General features: G+C 42.1%; 1 protein-coding gene across 1 annotated transcript; it reads left to right on the forward strand.

The window, feature by feature from the left end:
* The first annotated feature begins 3,158 nt into the window (after positions 1-3,158).
* Positions 3,159-5,227, forward strand: kcna4 (potassium voltage-gated channel, shaker-related subfamily, member 4). Its single transcript, XM_028596930.1, has 2 exons — positions 3,159-3,263; positions 3,485-5,227. The coding sequence occupies exons 1-2, from the start codon at positions 3,159-3,161 to the stop codon at positions 5,225-5,227; spliced, it is 1,848 nt and encodes a 615-aa protein (XP_028452731.1).
* Positions 5,228-23,491: the final 18,264 nt, after the last annotated feature.

Consider the following 23,491-nt stretch of genomic DNA (forward strand, 5'->3'; position numbering starts at 1 on the left):
ACTGATTGCCTGCGGTGGTACCTGCCGAAAAAAAACAATTATCTACACGCTCAAATTAAACCTAAGGTGCAATGAATAAGACCTTAACTGTCCCATAGCGCAAAATGATCCAAATAAATCTGTGGTGGCAATAGGGTGGTTGATCAATAACAGTGACTCAACAGTTGCCTCGCTAGGTGCTGAAATGTCTGGTTTTTAAAAGGCTATGTGCCTTTTCGACTCCTCGGGGTAAGACCAACAGCACAAACTTTTCAAGCTAAAATAGTATAACGTGAAGGTAACATTAAAGAATAATATATATCATATTACCTCACGTTTTTTTAACCGACGATTCTGTCTCTGCTTTACTTGTCTTTATGGTAAAAGTGACTAGTGTGACTATATTTCAGCACATGTTGTAATTACTTGGTCACTAATTATCATATTTCTTATTGTGTGCAGTAAAACAATCGTCCTTTTGTTTAGAATCATTTCCACAAAACTGTGGAACACACCTCTATATTAAACAAGAGCTAATGTGGCCACATCAAAAACAAATCACCATGATATTCAATATGGTGACTTGTCTGTGGTTTTCAATACTCATTACTCAAACAGAAGTAATGCAATGTTAATTGCTTTTTCGATAGTCATTCAGTGTTTGACTAATACCTGAGCAGAGTAATTTGTTGGACTGCGTGTTGTGTTACAGTCTTCAAACTCAACAAATCTGGTTAGTTCAGGTCTCTCAAGTCAGAGTAAAGTGTTCTGCTGTTTCTATTACAAGATAGTTTAAGGTGAGAAGATTACCTATAATTGTACAATATAGGAATTGATGTACTATAGTTGTACATTGTATGATTCAAATTAGCAAGTGTATGAAACTGCCGTAGGCTTATGTACTGCAGTTACACTATGCTTACTATTACATTTTAGTCATTTCGGGGGGCACAAAAAACATTGTTGCTTCTGCTGTTGAGGTTTTTCTCTTATGCTGGCAGGGCCCCCGAGCAGAGGGCTGCTCAAGTGTCTGGTCACTTTAAAGTATAGATTTATGAACGTTAGATACTTTCATTTCATGCGTGGTACATTTGATGAAATATTGAGAAGAAAGGGGTTTAATAAAGATTCTGAGCAGTACTAAAGTGTGCAGGCACTTTACTTACAGAGTCATTTCTAAAGGTTAAAGGGACAAAAACAAAACAAAGGGGTTGGGAGGATGGATTTAAGTGAAAACTACAAGTGGCAAAGGCGTTTTACGCTCTACTCCCAGCGAATTACACGTAGCCTATCGACGTTGCTTTAGAAATGAATCGAGAGTAATAATATTTGGGGGCGGAGGACACCGGTTGCCACCCAGCAGTGGTGATGAAGGGCAGAGGAGGCTCGGGTGGGAGACTGCAGCACGGTGCGCAGTGACCGGCTGCATCCACTGGGGGAGGACCGAGCACCGCCTGCATGCGCTGCGGTACATGAACGACTTTCTCACCGAGGCTCTCCATCATCACACACACAAACACACACACACACACACACACACACACACACACACACGCACGCACGCGCACGCACGCACACACACACACACACACACACACACACAATGGGCGGGATACAGGAGTATAGGTAAGGCGGCAGTGGCAGACAGACAGATGTGTGATGCTCAGACTTAACCATGGGGCCGTTTCCCCTCGCCTGTGTGAAGGTAAACTTTTACCCACCATCGCATCTTTTCGCCGTGGCCGTGTGGCGGTGATGCCAACTCGCTGCTTGCACACCTGCCTTTGTTTTTCTTTTTTTTCTTCAATGCTAATTGTTGCCAGTATACCAGGAGCGATGCAGCAGAAACGGGGGCTGAAGTGGCAACAGATCCTGTTAAATTGAGACAAGACGTCGAGACGCAGTCAAAAAAAGTGTCCTCCTCGGAGTGCGTCAGAGCACAGATGTATATAGTGGATGATATGGTCGCTGGCTGGATATGACGATGGATTTGTGATATTATCCCCCTAAATCAAGACGGGAATTTAGGCAGAAGCGAAGAACTGCATCCTCACCTAGCCTACCTTCCCATCCTCCTCCTCCAACAGATTTGTTTGTAGGGGGGCTGAGGCGATTTTGTTTGGCCCCTTTTCACATGTAAGTATGAATGTCAGATTAAAGACGCTATTTTAACGGGCAGGACATTTCATGCGTAATATCTGTTCTAAACATAAATGTCTTCCATGCATTTATTTCCGAAAGCCTACCTCCATGTTAACTCAATACTAATACTACTACTAATAATACGCTAATAATAATAATATGGCAATGAAGTTTACCGCCCTTATATTGCAAAATATGCGTAGTATCCTGGACTATGCAGTCGCCAAAACAACGGACATTAAAATGAATAGGATACATGTTCATTGTTCATGTTTTGTGCCTAAACCAACTGCTGTTTTCTCCTCTCTTGTCTTTTTTTTTTTCTCGCAGCTCCAGAGAGAGTCTGTCAGTCCTTCACCGGAGCTCTATCATGTAACAGCAAATATCCAGTTTATTTAATTTTTTTTTTTAATTTCTTTTTAATCTTATCACATAAAATGGCAACCAGGAGTGACCACGAAGGATCAAAAGACGCATTTGGGCGCAAGCAGCGGTCGTGGAGAAATTAGCCACCTGATGGGCGCCGGAGAAACCGAGCAGAGACTGTTTTGGTTCTAGCTTGTTGACTTGGTGATTGAAAATGCTGAACAAATAAAGGACGCTGCAAGTTGAGCACAGAGAGCCTGCGTAACAGGCTATGGCACCGACCCTCACATCTTTTTTTGGTTACGGTAACGATGTCATAAAATACAAGAGGCCTGTGTCTAAACTGGAAGACAGGCTGATCAATATCTCCTGCCATGTTAAGTAGCCACATGGACTGCTCTCAACATGGACCTTATTGAGGTGTGTTCGTTATTCTGACATTCTCATATGCACAACTGATTGGCCGAACCGGTTGATGCATCATTCTCTCTCTCTCTCTCTGCGCGCGCGCCGAGCTGCAACTTTGATCCTCTGGCCCTGCATCCACTTCGCCCTGAGGCGGTTACTGTAGCGCTCACGGACGCGAACCGCTCATTGGACTTTAAAAAAAAAAATGGAGTTTGCCATGGTGGGTGCGGACGGCGGGTGCAATAGTCACCTGCCTTACGGATATGCCCAAGCTCGCGCACGGGAAAAGGAGCGCGAGAGGGAGCGCCAGGCTGTCCAGTCGAGAACGGCGGCTGCTGCCGCTGCCGCCGCTGCTGAAGGTGGGTCAGGTGAGGAGGGAGGAGGAGGAGGAGGAGGAGGAGGCGTGGGGGGGTCCACCTCCACCTCGAGCGCTCCTCTCCTTAACAACCGCCAGCATCAGTCTCGCGCCGCCTCCTCCTCCGCGAACGCCAACATCGGCAGCGGCGGGACCGCCTCGCGCCCCTCCTCCTCCTCCTCCTCCTCCTCTTCCTCCTCCTCCACCTCCTCCTCCTCGCAGCCGCCACAGCAGCAGCAGCAGCAGCAGCAGGAGCCCGAGCAGCAACAGAGAGTTCTCAGAGAGCGGAGAAAGCAACGCGGCGTCGGACGGTGGAGACGCAGCCGGACGACTCTCGGCGGGGACCTGCGCCACTCGGAGCTGGCGCTGCTCGGATCCGAGGAGGACATCATGATAGAGGAGGAGGAGGAGGCCGAGGGAGCCGAGGAAGAAGAGGAGGAGGAGGATGCGCAGGAGGAGAAGGGGTGCCGGGGAAGCAAGAGGTCGAGTTTTCTGTGCAACATGGGCGATGAGGAGGAGACCGTGTCGCTCACTGACAGGCGACCTCAGTCCGGGTACGAGAGTGTTTACAACGAGTGCGGCTGCTGCGAGAGAGTTGTCATCAACGTGTCGGGTCTGAAGTTTGAAACTCAGCTCAAGACTCTCACTCAGTTCCCGGACACTCTCCTGGGAGACCCCGACAAGCGAATCAGGTACTTTGACCCGCTAAGGAACGAATACTTCTTCGACCGGAACCGACCGAGTTTTGACGCCATTCTTTACTATTACCAGTCGGGGGGGCGGTTGAAAAGACCAGTCAACGTCCCGTTTGACATCTTCTCCGAGGAGGTGAAGTTTTACGAACTCGGGGACGAGGCGATACTCAAGTTTCGGGAGGATGAGGGTTTTGTCAAAGAGGAGGAAAAACCTCTGCCGGAGGACGAGTTCAAGCGCCAGATCTGGCTGCTTTTTGAGTATCCGGAGAGCTCGAGCCCCGCCAGGGGCATAGCGGTCGTGTCCGTCCTGGTTATAGTTATTTCTATTGTCATTTTCTGCCTGGAGACGCTGCCGGAGTTTAGGGACGAAAAAGAATACCTCCAGCCGCGACACAACTCCACTCAACCCGACCACGGATTTACTCCTTTCAACGACCCGTTTTTCCTCGTGGAAACGGTTTGCATCATCTGGTTCTCCTTTGAGATTATAGTCCGCTTCTTTGCGAGTCCGAGCAAACCGGATTTCTTTAAAAACATTATGAACTCAATAGACATTGTATCCATTCTGCCTTATTTCATAACCCTCGGCACGGACCTGGCGCAGCAACAAGGCAACGGGCAGCAAGCGATGAGCTTTGCCATCCTGAGAATAATCCGCCTTGTCCGGGTGTTTCGCATATTCAAACTGTCCAGGCACTCCAAGGGGCTGCAGATCCTGGGCCATACCCTGCGCGCCAGCATGAGGGAGCTGGCCCTCCTCATTTTCTTCCTGGTTATAGGTGTCATCCTGTTCTCCAGCGCGGTGTACTTCGCCGAGGCGGACGAGCCCACCTCTCAGTTCACGAGCATCCCCGACGCTTTCTGGTGGGCAGTGGTGACCATGACAACGGTGGGCTACGGCGACATGAAGCCCATCACTGTCGGTGGGAAGATAGTGGGCTCCCTCTGCGCGATCGCGGGCGTGTTAACCATCGCGCTCCCGGTGCCGGTCATAGTGTCCAACTTCAACTACTTTTACCACAGGGAGACCGATAACCAGGATGACCAGGCGCCGGTGGTGGAGAGCATGCCCCCGGGCTGCCCCTATTTCCCGGACTTTTTAAGGAAATTCAAAGGCTCGCCCTCTGGCTCATCGCTGGGTGACAAAGCGGAGTATATGGAGATGGAGGAAGGCCTGACGGAGTCGCTTTGTGGTCTGGACAAGAGCCCCAGTAAAGGAAACGGCACAGACATAGGGAGGAAAAACAGCACTAACTCAAAATCCGTTCAGACTGACGTGTGATTACAAGTATAGAGTTCAGTTTTTCTCCCCGTTTTTTTCTTAAGAAGAATACGCCCTAATAGATACAGTACAAGAGCAGGTGGTCCCCTAACACAAGTTTTACGCACGCCTCATAGCCCCCCCACACACACACACACACACGCACACACGCACGCACACTCACACTTACAGGTCACCAATTGGCAGATTAAAATGTATCATTCTCTCCATCTCAGAGCAAAAGTGTATCCCAAATCCTCTCCACAACCTTTAGGAACAATTATGATCAATATTTCCCTAATGGGTTGATTCATTAATTTGTCTTACCTGTGCGGGCTTCCAAATCTGACACAAAATTAAAAGTCTAGACAAGACAGGCTATGCATTCGCACTTTATGAGTTTCATCCGTCAATAAGATAAAGGGTAGGGATGATCGTTTTTGCTGTTATGCAATAAAGTTAAACAATTTGTTTGCACTAATGTAGAATTTGCGCTGGGTTTTGGGCAGATTTTTATTTCAGAGACAGAAACTGTAGGCCGTGCAAATGGCAATCATTTAGTCATCCTCTGACCACTTAGCTGAAGAATGTTTGAGTAACTTCTTTAAAGAGAGCAAACTAGGGATATTAATGAGCTCTTTCATACGCTGCCAATAAAAATTGGACTCCAATAAAGGAAAAGCCTGAGACAGATAAAACATTTTTGTTACTGTTCCAACACTAATATGAACAAAAAAGCTCATTTCTAAGACATAGCATTTAGCAGTCATCAAATAAACCAGGGCTTGAATTATTTCTATGACATCTACACAAATATGCTTTTCCACAAAAAAAAAGCCTTGTGTTGTTGACCCACTATGAGAGCTAAGCACAGGAAACATCAGAGTTAAAAAATGGCTGGAGAAATGACTTGCCATGCCAGGTTTTGTATGGACAGGCTTGGAGCCTTGGCGACAACAGTTTCCCCAGTTTCATTTAAACCACCTCAATATGACAATATCCCTTTACACGGATGCAGATGGAAAGCTATAGCAAAAATGACTCTGTTGTGGAAACTCCTCGGAGGGGAGTTTGTGAGCAACTTCCTCTCCTGTCCACTGGACTTCGTGCACAACATTTTTTTTTTTTTTTCCTCAAGAGGACTGTGATTATCTCCGAGCTCAGAGGATCCCCGAGATGTGGATGTCTTCCAAGGTATGTAGCCTTTAGTTTGTGTGTGAAAGTGTTTTTTTTTTTATCCAGTGATGAGGAAAACAACACCCAGTGTCATAGGAGAAAGCCAATAATGCTCCTGAAAATGTGGAGAAGATGATAAATACAACAAATGCAACACTCACTACGTGCCATCTTTAGATATACAGCATATTTAGAAATATTTCACCCTATTTATTTTCAACACTTGGTTGACCCCTAGACCAAAGAAATGACTCTTGTCGGGTTTTTTACACGTGTGTGTGTGTGTGTGTGTGTGTGTGTGTGTGTGTGTGTGTGTGTGTGTGTGTGTGTGTGTGTGTGTGTGTGTGTGTGTGTGTGTGTGTGTATAAAATACAGTAGACGGACGCTGGACGAATATGACACACATTTCAGTCATCATGTGGTTAGGTAATGTTGCTTCTGTGCAATGTGTATGCCACACTCAGGTCTAATAGCCAACAGTTAAAACAAACACCTTTTCATTTATAATAATAGTTGTAATTATCTCCTTTAAGCTGACATCAGGTCAGCTACTGAGAGCTTATGCCAAAGATTTGGGAAGATTTACCTCAAAGGAATTTGTGGCTCAATAATAGTGTCTTCAGTAATGGAGTAGTTATAAATATATAACTACTCCATTACTGAAGAACTCTGACAGTAACTGCTACAGAGTTTACTCCCTGCTTTGTTGGACAGTGTTGATTGCACTCAGGTGATTGATTTTAGTTTTTTATTTAAGTGTCCTTGTTTTGTCTCCGCTCTCTGCTATCCAGTGGGTATTATTGATAGGTAAGGCACGAGGTCTCACCTTTCACAGCAGGCGTAACATGACGACATTGTGACACATGAAGCCAGAATATATTGTCTTACTACATTTATCACCCTACACCATGACATTTATGATTTCAAATGTGAAATTCTTTGTGAAGTGAAAACTCCTTTGCTGCCTAAATCTTTATGTTATTCTCCAGATGTTAAATGGCCAAGCAAAACGTAAAGCCTACCTATATTAAAAAAAATCTTTTTGGTTCTTCAATTGGATGTTCGGGCTTCACCCTGCAGACTGATGTAGCCTATATGCAGAGACACTAGAAGCCATTGTTCACATTAATCAGCTGAAGAGGAATGCTCACCTTACATCTCGTTATAGTGACAGTTGTGGCAGTTTTGAGTTTGAAAGCCAATTGTGTTCTAATTGAAATCTACCCAAGTATGATGTGGAAACCTGAGGCCTCCAGTGCACAAACACTGAGAGTGGACATTGAAATGATGTAAGAGGCATCTTGTGTCCAGCAGTTACACTTTTGAAATGTAAAACTTTTGCAAATTCATAGATTCTGGATTTTTATCAATGAATAGATGCCATTTTACGATTAGTAAATGAACTTCTGTGTTGCAAAACAATTTCAGACAGAAATTGATATTCAAAGCAGAGTATTGTTTTGTCTTAAATCATGTGTGGAGGGTGTCTTTAAGTAGTGCAAAGTTTGTCCCAAATGGTGGGGGGGGTCACCTGATTTACGGACAAAAAATTTAGAATATACTCAACAATTAAATTTAACCAAGAGCAAAACCATCCTGAAAGCTGTCAGCATTTCTTTATAATCCACAAACCTCTCTGAACTGAGCAGAGACTCTCGTGTGTTGAGAAAATAGAACTGTTCCTTGCAGAAAAGTTAGAAAGCCAAAATGTAATTTTGCAGTACTTTGCAGTGTTTTCAGTACTTAGAAAATGCATCATAAGAAGAAGAATCAACTTTTGTCACAATCAAGACATTCATACAGTAGATCCACATATGCTGTCACACCCTCCATAGGGCTCCTCAGCACTCTTCAGCACATAATCCCAGCATCAGCATGTAATAATTTATTGCACTGTGTGTGTTTATATCCTCAGAGGAACTATTCATACAAGATATTTTTAACACCTGCACCCACAACCAAACATACCCTCCTGGCACAGAGCCAACCCCTCTTGATACCTCACACTTAGCACTGATATAATATGGCTTATGGCAAGAGGCGCAATCCAAAACATTTTTCAAGCAAAGTGTGTGGGTCAGGCATATTCTTAGGCCTGTAGCTGCTGAGCTGACTTTGGAAACAGCCGGGATCATCCTGAGCCACAGAAAAGAGCTGAATGGTTTGAACTTTTCCTAGCGTTCTGTTGTCACGTGCACGGCGAGTCTTTGTAATGCAAATTTAGACCACATGGCCGGGCCATGTGACAAAATGAGAGTTATTTATGGTTATTTCTCAAAAGGTATTCCATGCCTGTCAAAGGACACAGAGGAGAGGTGGAAAGAAAGCGAGTATGTGAGTTACATAATGTCAGTCTAGGTTATGTTGTGGTAGGTTATGTTATTCTCCTATTTCATACCATCGCAACATAAAGACTTCTGATGCTCTCGGCCTGTTGGTCACACAAAATAAACAGTTTGAGGATATTACTTTAAGCTATGGAAACTAGTGATACACTTTTGTCAACGTGTCTTATGTGGACTCAATGAATGAAAAATAATGAAAGCAATAATAAGGCACAGCTCTCATGGGTATTGACACAGCTACAGTATTATACACTTATGGATGGACTGCTCATTGATAAATGTTTACAATGCTCCATTCTACGACACAGTACAAACAACAGTCAACCACAGTGATTCAGTTCTTGTACAAGGAACTCTAATGGAGTTAAAGGACAATTGTGGCGCAAAATGAACCTAGGGGTTAATAACACGTGGACCGAGTCGACCGTTCTCTGGGATATGTTTTCATGCTAATCGAATGTGTCTCTAGCTTGAAACAAGATAGCGCAAACCGCTGATAGTTTATAAAGCTAGTCGTCGGGGCAGAGGGTAAAGTAAAAAGAAATCGCTATTTCTACACCGCTAACAAGGCTCAAAATAGCACCACACTTCCACGGTAGCATAATGAGGGTCCCTACATGTAAACCGAAGCATTGGGAACTTTGTAAGTGTACAGACAGTTTATCAAAAAGATAGTTTATAAAGACAGTAGCTTTCACGTATACAAGTAGCGCCATCTAGGGAAGCCATCAAGAACAATCTCCGAGCTAGCAAGCTAACGTTACATGCTGAAAATGGCTGAAAATCTGAAAATAGTATATGAAGGCAGGGTTTCAATAAATGATTGTAAAAATTTACAAAGAATATGTTTACGGCATTTACTAACTGGCATTTACTAACTGGGATGTTTCGGGGCCGATTGGAGAGGACTGCTGTGGATGATGTAACGTTACACACGCTGATACACTGGCAAGAGCAAATTACTTTTAACCATGTATCCAGCTTATTTAATTAGCTCATGTTATTGTATTATGTAAGCATTCATAATCAATTATTATTTTATGTGGCGTTTTCTTTTTGGGGGTGCAAATATTCCCCCAAAACAAGTTCCTTCCCGAGACCATTTTGATGAGCCACCGTCGCTGCATCCAGAATTTTTTCCTCCTATCCCAGAATATATGTGTGTTGTAGCCAGACTTTACTCCACAGTGCTGTGGGTTTGACAGTGCAAGACTAGAGGCACAGTGAACCAAAGCTGGATTACCAGCCGGGCAAAGTGGGCAACTGCCCAGTTTCTGTGTGGCAATTACTTTGTTGTACTTAAATAACAAATGTGTTCGGTAATATTTTACTCTAAAGCATAATTAAAAGCCCAAATGTAAAGACCCTAAAGTGGCTCCTGCATCTTGTATGTCTTATAGAATATAGAAAATGTAATGTCTTATAGACAAAATGTCATGTATTATTATTATTTCATTTAACCAGGAAGTCTCTCAAAATATATTGCCTCTTTTATGAGAGAGTCCAGATAAAAATTACAGTGTAGTGTGGACAATGGACATGAGAGGCATTAGGGGTATCTTTAATATTTTAGTTTATACCACAAACTAACTAATATACAGCAAACCTGGGGGAGGGTCGTATTCCAGGTGAGAAATACTGATTGGTTTATAGGATTCTGGGAAAAATGCATTTTGGGGAATGTGCGTGTGTGTGGGCTAAATAGGGTCTCTCACCCAGCCTAGCATTTAGGATATGTTAGCTTTGTGGTGGAGTTGTCCTGCAATTATTTAGCTTGAATTTTACTGCCCTGGACCTGGCCAGTATTTACCTTGTATTAATTTGTATGTAATTCACACAATGTTTGGTTACACTTGTGACACTGTCATGAACGTGTCATAAACATTATAAACAAGTCATAAACGTTTATGACATTACGCTTCTTTTAGTAAGTGTCATTCGGTTTTTGTCATGACCGGTTATGGTTATGGTTATGGTTACGATTACAGTTAGGGCTAGGGTTCATGTGTTATGACTGTGTCATATGTTCATGACAGCGTCATGTCACTCTTATGTAGATACCTTCAAGTAAAGTGTTACCGAATGCTTGTCAACGTTCTCTGAAGAATGAAGAGTTCGATCAGAACAAAGTCACAAATTTAAAACTAAAAGTACTGTCAAAAAATGTGGCAATTTCAACCATAGTGTGCATCCTCTCTGCAGTTTTGGAATCCACTGGGGAAGCTTATGATACATGATATCTGTAACGGAAGAAAAACCCACCCCCCTAAAATATCAAAATACAACAGTAGTGCATGTGTCTGTATGTCATGCAACCTTCATATGGCTATAATGATGTTAATTAGCTAGCAAAAGATGCAACTACTTAAAGGCAGAACAAAGTTAATGAGATCTTTTAAACTATGTCGACCAATGTAACAGACCAGTGTTCAGGGTTTCCACTGTGGTGATCACACTGGCATCTACATTTACAGATGTTTCATTGAATTAGGCACCTAACAGCCCACATTTGATGTGACAATCGACTCTTCTAGGTTGAAACAACCTGGTCTGCAAAACAGAAGCCAAATTGTACCAGAGGTCAAAGTCACAGCTGACCCTGTTGACAAATGGTTCATTTAGCCGCTTAGAAAATGATTCCTACCTGCAGCCAAGACATCCATCCATCTTCTACATCTGCTTGTACCTGTTCAGGGTCACAGGGGGCTGGAACCCATCCCAGCATACACTCGGTGAGAGGGAGGGAGCACTCTTGGAGAGTCTGAGCTGAAATAAAGACAAACACATTTACACTTATTTTCACTTCTGAGGGGAATTTTAGAGTTTCCAGTTTGCCTGACCTTCATGTCTTTGGACTGTGGTCTTCACCAAAAAGTGACTCACACAAAAACAAGGAAAACATGCATAGAGTGCAGAGGAGTTAATATGATACAAGACTGCATATGACAACCTTTCAGTATACGATTATGACTATAACTTAATGCAGTCTAATGCAACCGCCCTGCAATAAATCCCACCTTCATTAAGGTTATCTGTTTTAGTTGTAAAAGTTTTGGAGAGCTTTACATTTCTTCCTGTTTAAATGTTATGTTATTCAGACAGTTCATTGAGTTTATGTCAGTTAAGGTAGACCACAGTGAATATTAAAAACACATCATATAAACACAAGGCAATTAAAAAGCACCACAAACGACAGCATCCAAAATTACCATCAAGTTGAGTCAACACCTCTCTGAAACAGCTTTAACAAATAACTGAACAGCATAACCTGCATAAAACTATTCAAATCAAGCTCATTTTATTCATATAGTAAAAATCACAAATCTATACGACTTAGGATTTTCTGTATGTGCATTTAAGGCTTTAAGAACAATAGTAAGATTATAATATCAATTGTATATTTATTTCACTGGTATTCAATGCAGGTGAGACAGAAGAGGAGTGATGTGTTGTTAAAAGTTAAAAGTCTAGCGGCTGCATTTTGAACCATTTGGAGTCAAGAAATGGGAGTGGAATGGGTCAGCCCAAAATACAGTTAATTACAGTAATCAAAAAGAGAGGTGATAAAAGCATGGATAACTGTTCCCAGGTCCTGGTGGGATAAAAACAGCTTTAATTTGGCTAAAATTCGAAGCTGGTAAAAGACTTGTTTGTTAAAATTAAGTTCAAGTGTCCATGAAGACACCAAGATTTTTAACTTCATTATGCAAGTTTGCAGAGAGGAGCCCAAGCTCACTGGTTAGGCTGGTGACAGAGCTTGGAGGGCTAAACATGATTACTTTAGTTTTTGACAACTAGACAGCACAGCCATTCAAAGTTTTCATAATTTGTTAAAGTAATGCGTTTTAATGTTAAGTACATTAGCGGGACAGGAAACACATGCAGCTGTGTTGCTGATCACGTATGTTGTATCGGAAGTTTTGCAAAGTATTATTCTATTCCCAGAGGTGAGAACTGAAAGTGAAATATAGTGGCATGTTGTAACTGTGATAATGATACGTCGTGGTCAGACTTCTCAATGTGAATTATGAGTTCTTAAAGACACTGTACACCAACGGAAGTATTTTTATAGTTATTATGGCTGATAAGACAAATTTAATTTGAAACCTGCATTGTTACGTGTTTGCAAGCGTGCAGTCTTCTTCTTCCCTGCCTTTGCATGTCTACTTTTCTTGCAATATCACCATCACCACTTATTGATCACTGGAATAGTGTGAAACCATTGGCAGGGATTTGAATTGAATCACTTGCATGCATTGTGCGCTTGTGTGTGTGTGTGTGTGTGTGTGTGTGTGTGTGTGTGTGTATGTGTGTGTGGATGTGTGTGTGTGCAGAGTAAAAGTACACTCACAGCGGCAGAGTAGCCCCTTTGAGAGTGATATATTATCATATGTATCATGTTTTTGGAATATTATAACTGATGCATTTACACATAATTTTTAATTATCACAGCTGGTTGAAGTGGAGCTAATTTTAACTACTGTATACACTGTTGGTTGGTTTAACTATCTAACAATGCATCGTATTTTATAAGTTGATCATATGTTTTGTAGGCAAATGAACTAGTAACTATAGTTTTCAGATAAATGTAGTGGAGTAAAAAGTATAAAGTACCACCACTGAGTGGTGCTGCTATGAATGAGATTTGTAACTGCATCTGTTCTTTACCATCTTTGCTGTGCTTTCCATGTTTGCTTGATTGTTTTTCCATGTAAATGCACAATGGCATTCACAATGTTGGCTGTTGTGCGTCTTCTGTGTACAGTAATATCACGTACATGCTTAATAGTATTATCAAGGTGTAAAAAGTAAGCCTCTTGAACAGGAGAGAGAGGGGCACGTCACTTAAACAATGTGTACACACAGGTCTAATCAGCCAAAATAAGTGAAACCGCAAAGGGTGTGTAGGAGATTGAAACATTATTGCCTGCAAAAACAAAGGGTTAAATGTCAAGAATTTGAGCAGGGAATTTGTCTTGCTCTCACAGTTTTTCCACTGATCCAGCTGGTAAATATTTTCATGTAATGTATGATGATTATGTGGAAAATTGTTAATCAAGCAAAATTACATAGACTGGAACAACATAATAATGGCTGCTTATTTGAGAAAAGAATCTCAGATGTACTGTTTTAAGTAATTATTGTAAATAATCTATTCATAGATGAGCCGTCATACCTCCCTGATAAAATATTTTCCTTGGAAATAACCAAAGTAACATGAAACAACAATCTGGAAAAACATGGAATTTCATGGGGCTGGAACGTCTTTCCATTCATCTGTCTTGCCAATACATTAATCAGGCCTGATAATGGGCTGTCAGCTAGCTGCGTTGCCAACACACACAACACACACAATATACACAACACACACAACAAACACAATACACAAATCCAGCTGTTGTCATCGTGTGAGTATTTACGATAATTGTTGTCCCTTTTAGAATGAGCCGGCTCAAGTTACCTTCTTGTAAAATCATTAACAACTGGGGCCTGTTGCACAAAAGTAGAATAAAGAAATCCAGGATAACTGAAAAAGCGCAGCTTGACTTAGTGTGATTCGCTCATCGCGGCTTAATCGGTTGCACGTTTGCCGAGCCGGGATAAGTAGGTGAAGCTATGTCAAGCCAGGTGTAGATAGCTGGGATAAGTGCACGTTCACGGCTTTCTTAAATGGACCACGGTATCGATCACAGATTTACTGATGCAGAAATGGAAAAGACATGTGCAGCATATGTTTCACCCGCTGAGCGGAAGCTTCTAATGGAAATTTAGAGGAGGTGAAACATATAATATGCAAAAATGGAAACACGGCTGTTATCAAACGGAAAAAAAAGCCCGACAGATAATAGCGGACCGACTGAATACGTATGGATTTTAAAAAATCTACTTAGTCACTCCATGTTTTAATTGCTATATGCTTGTTTTATGTGTTGGTTTTATTGTATCTGTTTTTATGTGCTAAATGTGCTGGTTTAAGTGTAAAGTGTCTTTGAGTAGCCTGTAAAGCACTATATAAATTAAATGTATTATTATTTAGCCTACTTTGCCTTAAAAGTGAGCAGAGGGAATTCTTGTTCCTTGGGAAATTTACCCTAATGACTAGGCTTAATTTCAAACCCTTATAATGCAAGAATATGTTTTACAACCATATGCACAAATCTCCATAAGCTATCTAATTCTAAATATCTTTCTACAATTAATGTTCATACAGAACAACATGACTGGACAAAAACTAGAAAAAGAAGTGACTTCAATACACGCTGTAAGCATATCTGTAAAACAATGTAGCCTGTTATTATTCATGTTTTTTTTTCTCACTCCCAAGCTCGAAGATGACGAGTGACAGCACCAAAATAAAATGTTTAAGAAGCTTTGTGGCATTCCAACACATTCTCACTCCCATTTGGTAAAAAAAGGATGTTTGATCAGGTGCCATTGTCGTCGTTATTGATGCTAAAAGTCCCCTTTTAGAGCCCGCTGCGCGGTGTGGGAGGATCCCCCTTCCTCCCCTCGCCTCCCCGCGTTGCACGGGACACATTTCATGAGGAGAGCAGCGGAGGAAAAGCCCATTTCCTCCGTATCGTCCCACTTTATCTCAGGGTGCCAGTGCAACCATTTCTTACCATCTCAACAACTGCAGTAGTAGGATTTAAATCAAACTCGTGACAGGAATAGTGACAAGTAATGCATGTTAATAAAATGAAGCAGAACACATTCAGAAGACAACGAAATAACTGTTAAACACGTTTATTTCGGATCAGAGCGGCAGCTGATTTAGACTCCAGGATTAATCTTAGCCTGCCTGTTAGCCTGCTCTGGACCAGGCTAGCTGCAAAGAATAAATCTCCATGGTTACTTGGCTGGGTTTAATTCAGCCTGCTTTTGTGCAACCAAATCAAAACTAAATTCATCCAGGATAACCTGAATATCCCGTCTTAATCCCTTATCTTGGTTTTGTGCAACAGGCCCCTGGTCCAAAGAGGACAGGATTCATTCATCAATTTCAACTCAAGAAGGCAGTTTGACTTTGATTGTTGCTGAGATGCTGTCCAAATCTATTGGTCAGAGAAAGAGTTAGCCAAAGGCAGGGAGTAGTGAATGAAGATAACGGGCTTTTAACCATGTGAGAACAGGACAAGCGTGACCCTTCCCCAAAAAAAGATTATCCAATCATACCATACCAACCATAACTCAGACTGATCTCATAAAGTGGCGTATGTATGACATGTATGGCGTGTTATCAAGACGCATAATCGCTTTTTAGCATGTTTATCAACACCGTTTGGTCGCCATTGACCTACTCTAGTGTGACTTTTCACCGTAGGGAGTAGTATGGAGGGACGTAAGTCCGCAGAGGGAGATTGTTTGGGGTGGTGGGTGGGTGAAACACAGGACTTTCACCCAAGACAACTGGGATTGCATCCTGCATGTGGTGTTTTTCAGCATTTTTATTGTTTTGTTAAAAAAAATCACAGTAGTCTTGGGCCCAGGAGGCAGTGATAGTGCCCATGCAAAATAGATAGCAGAGATGGTCAAAGGGGAGGAGAATTCCATCAGAAATAGGCGGCCAATGGCAGGCTTATACCAACAGTCTACATTAAGTCAGTCAGATAGGCTGCAGTTGTTAGCATGTCCAGCTAACTAGTTCACTACCTGCAGTAGTAACCCAATGTGCCTGAGATTTATCGGGTTTTAAGTTTTCGTCTGTATCAAAGTAATCCAGTGATAGTTGTCTGTACAGCCATCGATACACTGCAAACAGAAACTGCTAATAGCCAAATATGCATTCTTTCAATAGTGGTAATATGTAAACAAAATGTAAGTAAATATAGAGAGAAAAACGGTACAAGCATTGATGTATTATAGGGCTGTGCAATTAATCGAAATTTAATCGTGATTATGATATTGGCTTCCAACGATCACAAAAACAGAATAATCGAGAAAAACAATTATTTAGCTCATTACGTTTTGCAAGAAAACTCTTATTTTCTCTTGTGTTCTGAATGAAAAAATAAAGTTTAAATAGGAAAAGTATTAAGGTAAATTTCACGGATGTATTAGTTTTTTTTACTGTTGATTTATTTAACTCTTTCCACTGTTTTTTAAGTTCAATAATTGCAACATCTTTCCAGAAGTTAACGAGTAATCGTGTCAAATTATCGCGATTTCAATATTGACCGAAATAATCGTGATTATGTTTTTTTCTATCATTGAGCAGCCCTAATGTATTACAAGAACTGGATACAGCGTTCAAGGCCGTGCCCCATTCCGGTTTGCTGTGCACAGCAAACCTGCTGACTCCAAAGCCAATGTGCGTATAAATAACTAACTACATTAGTGTGTGGGGTTACAGCTTACGTTAAAAAGCCTCGTTCAAGACTAACACATCCATTCTGTAGTATTCCCCCACTGTGTGGCAGCCGGTACTCGATGCTATCAGAGTTAAGGCTAACATTAGCGAATGCCTTGCTTTTTTATTGGATTTGGGGAAGTTTACAGTTTTGAGACTCTTTTAAAACAAAATGGAAACATTAAAAGTCAGCCTCAGCTTAATAGAGGATCATACCTTGGTTCCCAGGGCATGTGTGTTTCTTGATATAAACTAACATTGTCAGAAATTGGTAAGGAATATCTTCGCAGTTTGAATTGCAAAACAACGAAGGGAGATGGATAATTCAAAAGCAGCGCAAATGGTAAAAGTCTGTTCAACCACTGTGGAGATATAAATGTCAAAAGCCAAGAAAAGTCTCACAGGGTGTATTGGTGATGAGTATAACATCAGTAGGCTATAAGCTGTGAGTGATTTCAACATAATGACCAAGAAAAATGTACATTGAACATAGGGAAACACATTACTAAGAAAATAAAACTGTTAGAAAGGTCTCCTTAATGTGTCATATTAGGAGGATATTGAGCTGGGAAACATAGGTCCCTGGGAACATAAGATTAGGGTTAGCGTTGCTTCCAAAAGGTAGGAACCTGGACAATCTTTCGCTGACAAACTAACTGGTCCATGGTAACATCTTAATCGATTCAGGCCATCATGTACACTTGACAAAGACTGTTTTTCACCTCCCATTTTCCACGTAAACAAGATGTTTCCAGCCCAGTTTGACGAGAGCGGTTAATAAAGCACACTACAGCCCCAGTGTAAGTTTAAACCAGCTTGTGGTTTCCATGTGGCAGTTACATAAGGTCCCTCTATTGAAGAAAAGCAACCTGATTCTTGGCACCCTCCACTGTATCCCCTCTATCTGACAGCATCCCAGGCTTTATTATGTTACTTCATTCTAGACGTGTAGATTGTATTGCTAATTACACATGTGCCTCCGTGTTGGGTTTCTCCACCCACTGAAAAATCAGCTGCTTTTGTATGCTTACGCTATTGCTTTACAGTTATTAAAAAAAACAGCAGTTATTGCACATTTGACAGAGTAATGCTAATTTGGTTTTATAGGTTCCAAAATGATGGCAAATAGAAAATAAAAGATAGATCAATATTTTTAATATGATGAGATATACTGCTCTGTCAGGTTACCTGCAGCATACACAGAGGTACGTGTGGTCAAAATGTTGATTAAGTTTGCCGTCACAGAGACAATCTGGGGCAACAGAGGATTACAGATTTGTTATGGCATTGGGAAAGGTAAGCATTTCAAAGATTTGTCATATCAAGTTTAGGCTTTTTTCCCCCTCATTTTCCAGAGTGCTACCTAAAACCCCACAGCGCTGCAGCTTTTTATGAACAAGCTTGAGATTTGATTAAATGGAGCGGCTGCTCAACCATAAAAAAAGTTTTCTTTCCTGCTCCCTGTGAAGACGAGCTGGTGAGCAGAGGACCAGCTGGTCCTGTAAACTTTTGAGGGGCTGCAGATGCTGATCACGCTGTGGGAATCAAGAAACACACACACACACACACACACACACACACAGCACACAGCTTGATGGTGTTTTAAGCCCCCAACATCTCCTTCCAGGCAGTGCTGTGACAGTTGACTTCAAGGCACCTAACCCTAACCTTAACCCTAACCATAACCATTGCCTAATCCTTGGGCCTTCCAGGCAGCGCTGCCTGGAAGGAGACGTTGGGGGCTTAAAACACAGATAAACCAACACACAACACATACACACACACCAGTACAGAATAACAATATGATTACCTATTAACCAGAGTTAGCTGGACGGGATAAGCTGTTTAAAAATGTATGGATGCATACCAAGTATACTATTAGTGTCTGTCTGTATCAACTCCCACAAATTAGCAAGAATTTTAATCATTTAATTAAAATTTTTCATTTAATCTAGTCAAAAACAAAAATAAAGGTTTGATGAAAGCAATAAAATTAACACAACAGCGTCTCTGACTCTGATATTAGTCACTGTGTGAGTAAAGTGAGTGCAGAGTAAAGCAGATAATGTTTGTGGATAGCCTTTTGTCAGTGCAAGTGTCAGCATTATATGTTAAGAAAGTTTGTCAAACGGTAAAAGATAATGGTAACACTTTATTTGAAGGGGTGTGCATAAGACTGACATGACACTGTCATTGTTATGAAATGACACCTGTCATGAACATGAAGGAGTCATTTTGAGTGTTCATGATTGTTGTCGTTAAGTGTCATTCGGTAAATTATGACACTTTTAATGCAGTTAGCATTGTCCGAGTTGTCTTTGTCATGACAACTTGACTTTAACAAAGACAACAATCTCTGTGTTATGACACCTTGACATTAAGCAAGACAGTATAACCTGTCAATGTCTTTGTAATGACAACTTGACATTAACCTAGACAACATAACCTGTCATAAATATGTCATGACAGGCCCAATTATCAAACTTTAATAAACTATTTAACTTTCAGTGATAACATTTCATTAAACTGTCATGAAGAGGTTGGTTTTTACATTGGTTGTCATGAGAGCATTATAATTGTGTCATGAATATTTTTCCTTGACCTCAAGTAAAGTTAAACAATTTGAACCTGTCATGAAGTCTGATTTCATCATAGAGCGCTTATAATGACGGTGTCAACGAATAATATCCATAACCTCAAGTTAAGTGAAACAATTTCAACCTGTCATGAAGTTTGATTTCATCATCAAATGCTTATACGGTGTCATGAATAATATCCATAACCTCAAGTAAAGTGGAACCATTTGGACATGTCATTAAGATGTCTTAAAAGTTATAAGACCAGTTTGACAACAGTGAATGCAGTACCGAGGTGATTTAATGAATTTAAAACACATAACGTTAGCTTTAGGCTAACGTTTCTTGTTGCTAAAACTTTACTGCTTACTAAAGTAACTGCTAACTCTAGTTAGCTGCCGTTAGCTAGCTAGTGAATTAATTTAACTGTACAGCTGTTAAATTAGCTAGCTGACTCAGCCCAGGGCTGCTAAGAGCCAAACCCGGAAAGGAAACCCTCTAGATAGTGTAGTCGTAAAACTGGTCACCGCTGTGTTTGGTCCCATCCATCTAGCGGTGGTCACCGACACCAAATTTGATGGTGAAGACATGTCCCGCCCTACTCTGCCTCTGATTGGCCAACTCTGGTATTCTTACCCTAACCAATCACACTCCTAATGCCTAAACCTAACCAATCAAACCAAGGAAGGCAACGAGTAGGAAGGGACTTACAGATATTGATTAAGACATCACAACTGAAGTGTAACTTTATCAGGTATTTCCTCTGATAGAGCTGTATCATTTCGTAAACAACGTAAGTATTCATCAAGTAAAACATTTTCTTTTTTTCTTCATTTTTTTCTTTTTAACTTCACAAGTCCAATATTTCTCTTGGCCGTATTGTGCGGTAGTGTAGTGTGCTGATGCTGTGGGGGCTGGTTGTGTGCCTTGTGTGTGTTCAGTGTTGTGTTGCAGTGTGACAGGCTCTAGTCCATGGCCATTTGGTGGACCTTCATGGTTTGTACTACTTTCTGGAGTCTGCAAGAGGTGACGCCTGTTTCGCCTGAGCGTGTGACCTTCATCAGTGCAGATGTTGTATGATCTCTGGGTACCTGCTGTTTTGGTGACTGTTGCAAGTTTCCACGTCCCAGCTGGGAGCTGGTAGTGGACTGTGTCACCCACTGGTAGTGCAGGCAGTGTCTTGGCTGTGTGTCTTTGGCACAGTTCTCTCCTGCAGTGGACTGTGCTGTGACAGGCAAACTCTGGCTGCAGTTGCTTTTCAGTGACCGGGAGAATTGAGCACAGTGGGTACAGTGGGCTGCTTGTGATGTGCTCAAAGTCCCACGCATGAGTGGATCCTCGGAACTCCTGCAAACTGTAGCAAAGTCCATTATCAATGATTATAGTCTGAGGTATTCCAAACCTAGCAAACATGGCTTTTAGCTTTTGGATGACGGTTGTGGAAGTGAGGCTGGTAATCTTCTCTACCTCAAAATATCTGCTGTAATAGTCAACTGCCACTATGTAGTCAGCATTATTCCATGTGAATAAGTCTGTGGCTATTACCTGCCAAGGCCTTTCGGGGATGGGGTGTGAGATCATTGGCTCCTTTGGGGAGTTACGTTGCTCGATGCAGATGTTGCAGGATCCTACTAGCACCTCTATTTGTTTCCCCATGCCAGGCCAGAATACCACATCTCTTGCCTGTTGTTTACACTTTTCCATCCCTAAATGTCCTGAGTGTATGTGTGCAAGCATTTCAGCCCTGAGTGAGTGTGGTATAATGATTTTTTCAACTTTTCGCAGGATGCCGTTCATCTTGGAGATCTCATCTCGATGATTCCAGTATTCTGTGACAGCAGATGGTTTTTCCTTGACTCAGGCCACCCTGCCAAGGTAACCTGGGTCAGCACTGAGAGCTGTTCGTCTTGATCTCTGCCATTTTCCTGTCGCTCACCGGAGCGCTGCTGATCACTGTGTGTATTTGTGAGTCCGTACCTTCGCTCAGTGTAGTCATTGCATTCAATTGGCTTCCTGGACAAAGTGTCCGCGACTGGGATTTGCTTTCCGGGCTTGTGTGTAATGGTGATGTCATACCTTTGAAGCTGTAGTATCACGCGTTGTAACTTGGGGCAAACCTGGGGAGGTACAGTAAGTGATCATGCCCAATATGGTCCCCAGCTCTGCTCTGTTGCGTGGGGGAGCCATGTCTTTTATGGCCTTGATCTTGTTGGGCTCAGGTCGGATGCCTTCTTGTGTCAGCCTGTGCCCAAAGTAGCTCACCTCTGGAACGCAGATGACGCTTTTATCCTTGTTCAGCTTTATGCCTTTCTCTCTTGTTCTCTCCAGCATGCCACGCAGGTTGGCATCGTGCTCATCTTTGGTGCAGCCATACACCAAGATGTCGTCCACAATAGCGACGACGCCTGGAAGCCCCTCGTAAGCCTCATCGACTCTCCTCTTAAACTCGTTCCGTGCAGAGATTATCCTGAAGGGGAGCCTCTTGAACCGATATCTGCCATAGATGGTGTTGAATGTAGTTAGCATGGATGACTTGGATGAGTTTTTGGCTTTTCTACCACCACCAAGGCATTTACCCACTCAGTTGGCTCTGTGACTTTCTTGTATAATTTCTTCTTCTTTTAGTTAATCTTTGAGTTGGCTTCGCAGGGCATATGTGATATGGAAAGGCGGATACAGCACTGGTGTTATGGCAGGTTGAAGGCGACGGGTGCACTCCCCAGGAATATGGAGTTTGTGTCCTGCACACTTTAGCAAAATGGTTGGGCTTCTCACATTTGTTGCATTGGTGTCCTTGGGCTGGGCATTCCTCTGTGCGTCCGTGCTCTCTCCCGCATGCTCCTCATTCCTTGTTCCATACTGTATTTTTAGGGTCAGTCCAGTTTGTTGTGCATCCATAACGTGTATGCTCTGATGTGAACGGTTTTCTGCTAACTGCATGAGCTGACTGATTACCTGTGCCAGCAGTGGGACTATGCATGGTCTTTAGCTGCTTTATCAGCTCATATGTCCGTGCAATATCAATAGCATTCTTTAACGTTAAGTCTGTGTAGCATAGTTTCTCACGCACTTTAGGAGAATTTGTGCCAAAGACGATTCTGTCTCTAATCATTTCGTCACTGTTAGGAAAATGGCAATCTTTCACAAGCAATCTTAGCTTGGTTACAAACAGGTCGAAACTTTCACCCTCCCAATGTATTCTCTGGTGGAATTTATACCGCGCGAAAATGGGGTTTGCTCTAGGTTTAACATACGCTTCAAACCTGTCGTAGCACTTTCCTTTCGTCTTCTGTGAGTGTCCATGTGCTAAATATATCCCTTCCCTTTTCACCAATACATAGAAGTAGATAGCTGCACTTTTCTTCCTGCCGTTTGTTGTGTAGCGGTACGGAGAACATCAGCTCCTCATGTTGGCGGAATTTCTTCTATGTGTCAGGCAGATTCGATGAATCCCAGTCCTTCCTTGGTGTGGGGACACCTGTGTGTTCTGTCTTCCATCCTCAGGTCGATGTGAAACACTGGTCTATTCTGACACCATGTAATATTCACTGTTATCTTTGAATTAGACAGACGATACTGGACTACTCATACAGATGCTGCCATCCTTTATTTCACTTCCTGTTGCCACTACTGCACACTTAATTGTGGTCAGTAAACAGAACATTCTAACAGGAAATTCTAAGGATATTACAACCAGGACTAAAAAGCGAGACTGAACCGCCTCTGAGACTTACGGAGGAGGCCAGTTTACGAAAGGGAATGATCTGACGTTACCAAGATGGTTTTATTTTAATACATCCAGCCCAGGGCTAAGTCAGCTAGCTAGCTAATTGAACAG

The sequence above is a fragment of the Perca flavescens genome, chromosome 1, assembly GCF_004354835.1.
Source record: "Perca flavescens isolate YP-PL-M2 chromosome 1, PFLA_1.0, whole genome shotgun sequence".
Lineage (NCBI taxonomy): Eukaryota > Metazoa > Chordata > Actinopteri > Perciformes > Percidae > Perca > Perca flavescens.

Coding starts and splice junctions, on each gene's coding strand:
- kcna4 (XM_028596930.1), top strand. CDS start 3,159: ATGCCCAAGCTCGCGCACGGGAAAAGGAGCGCGAGAGGGAGCGCCAGG. Junction 3,264..3,484: donor CGCTGCTGAAGGTGGGTCAG/GTGAGGAGGGAG, acceptor CCGCCACAGCAG/CAGCAGCAGCAGCAGCAGGA.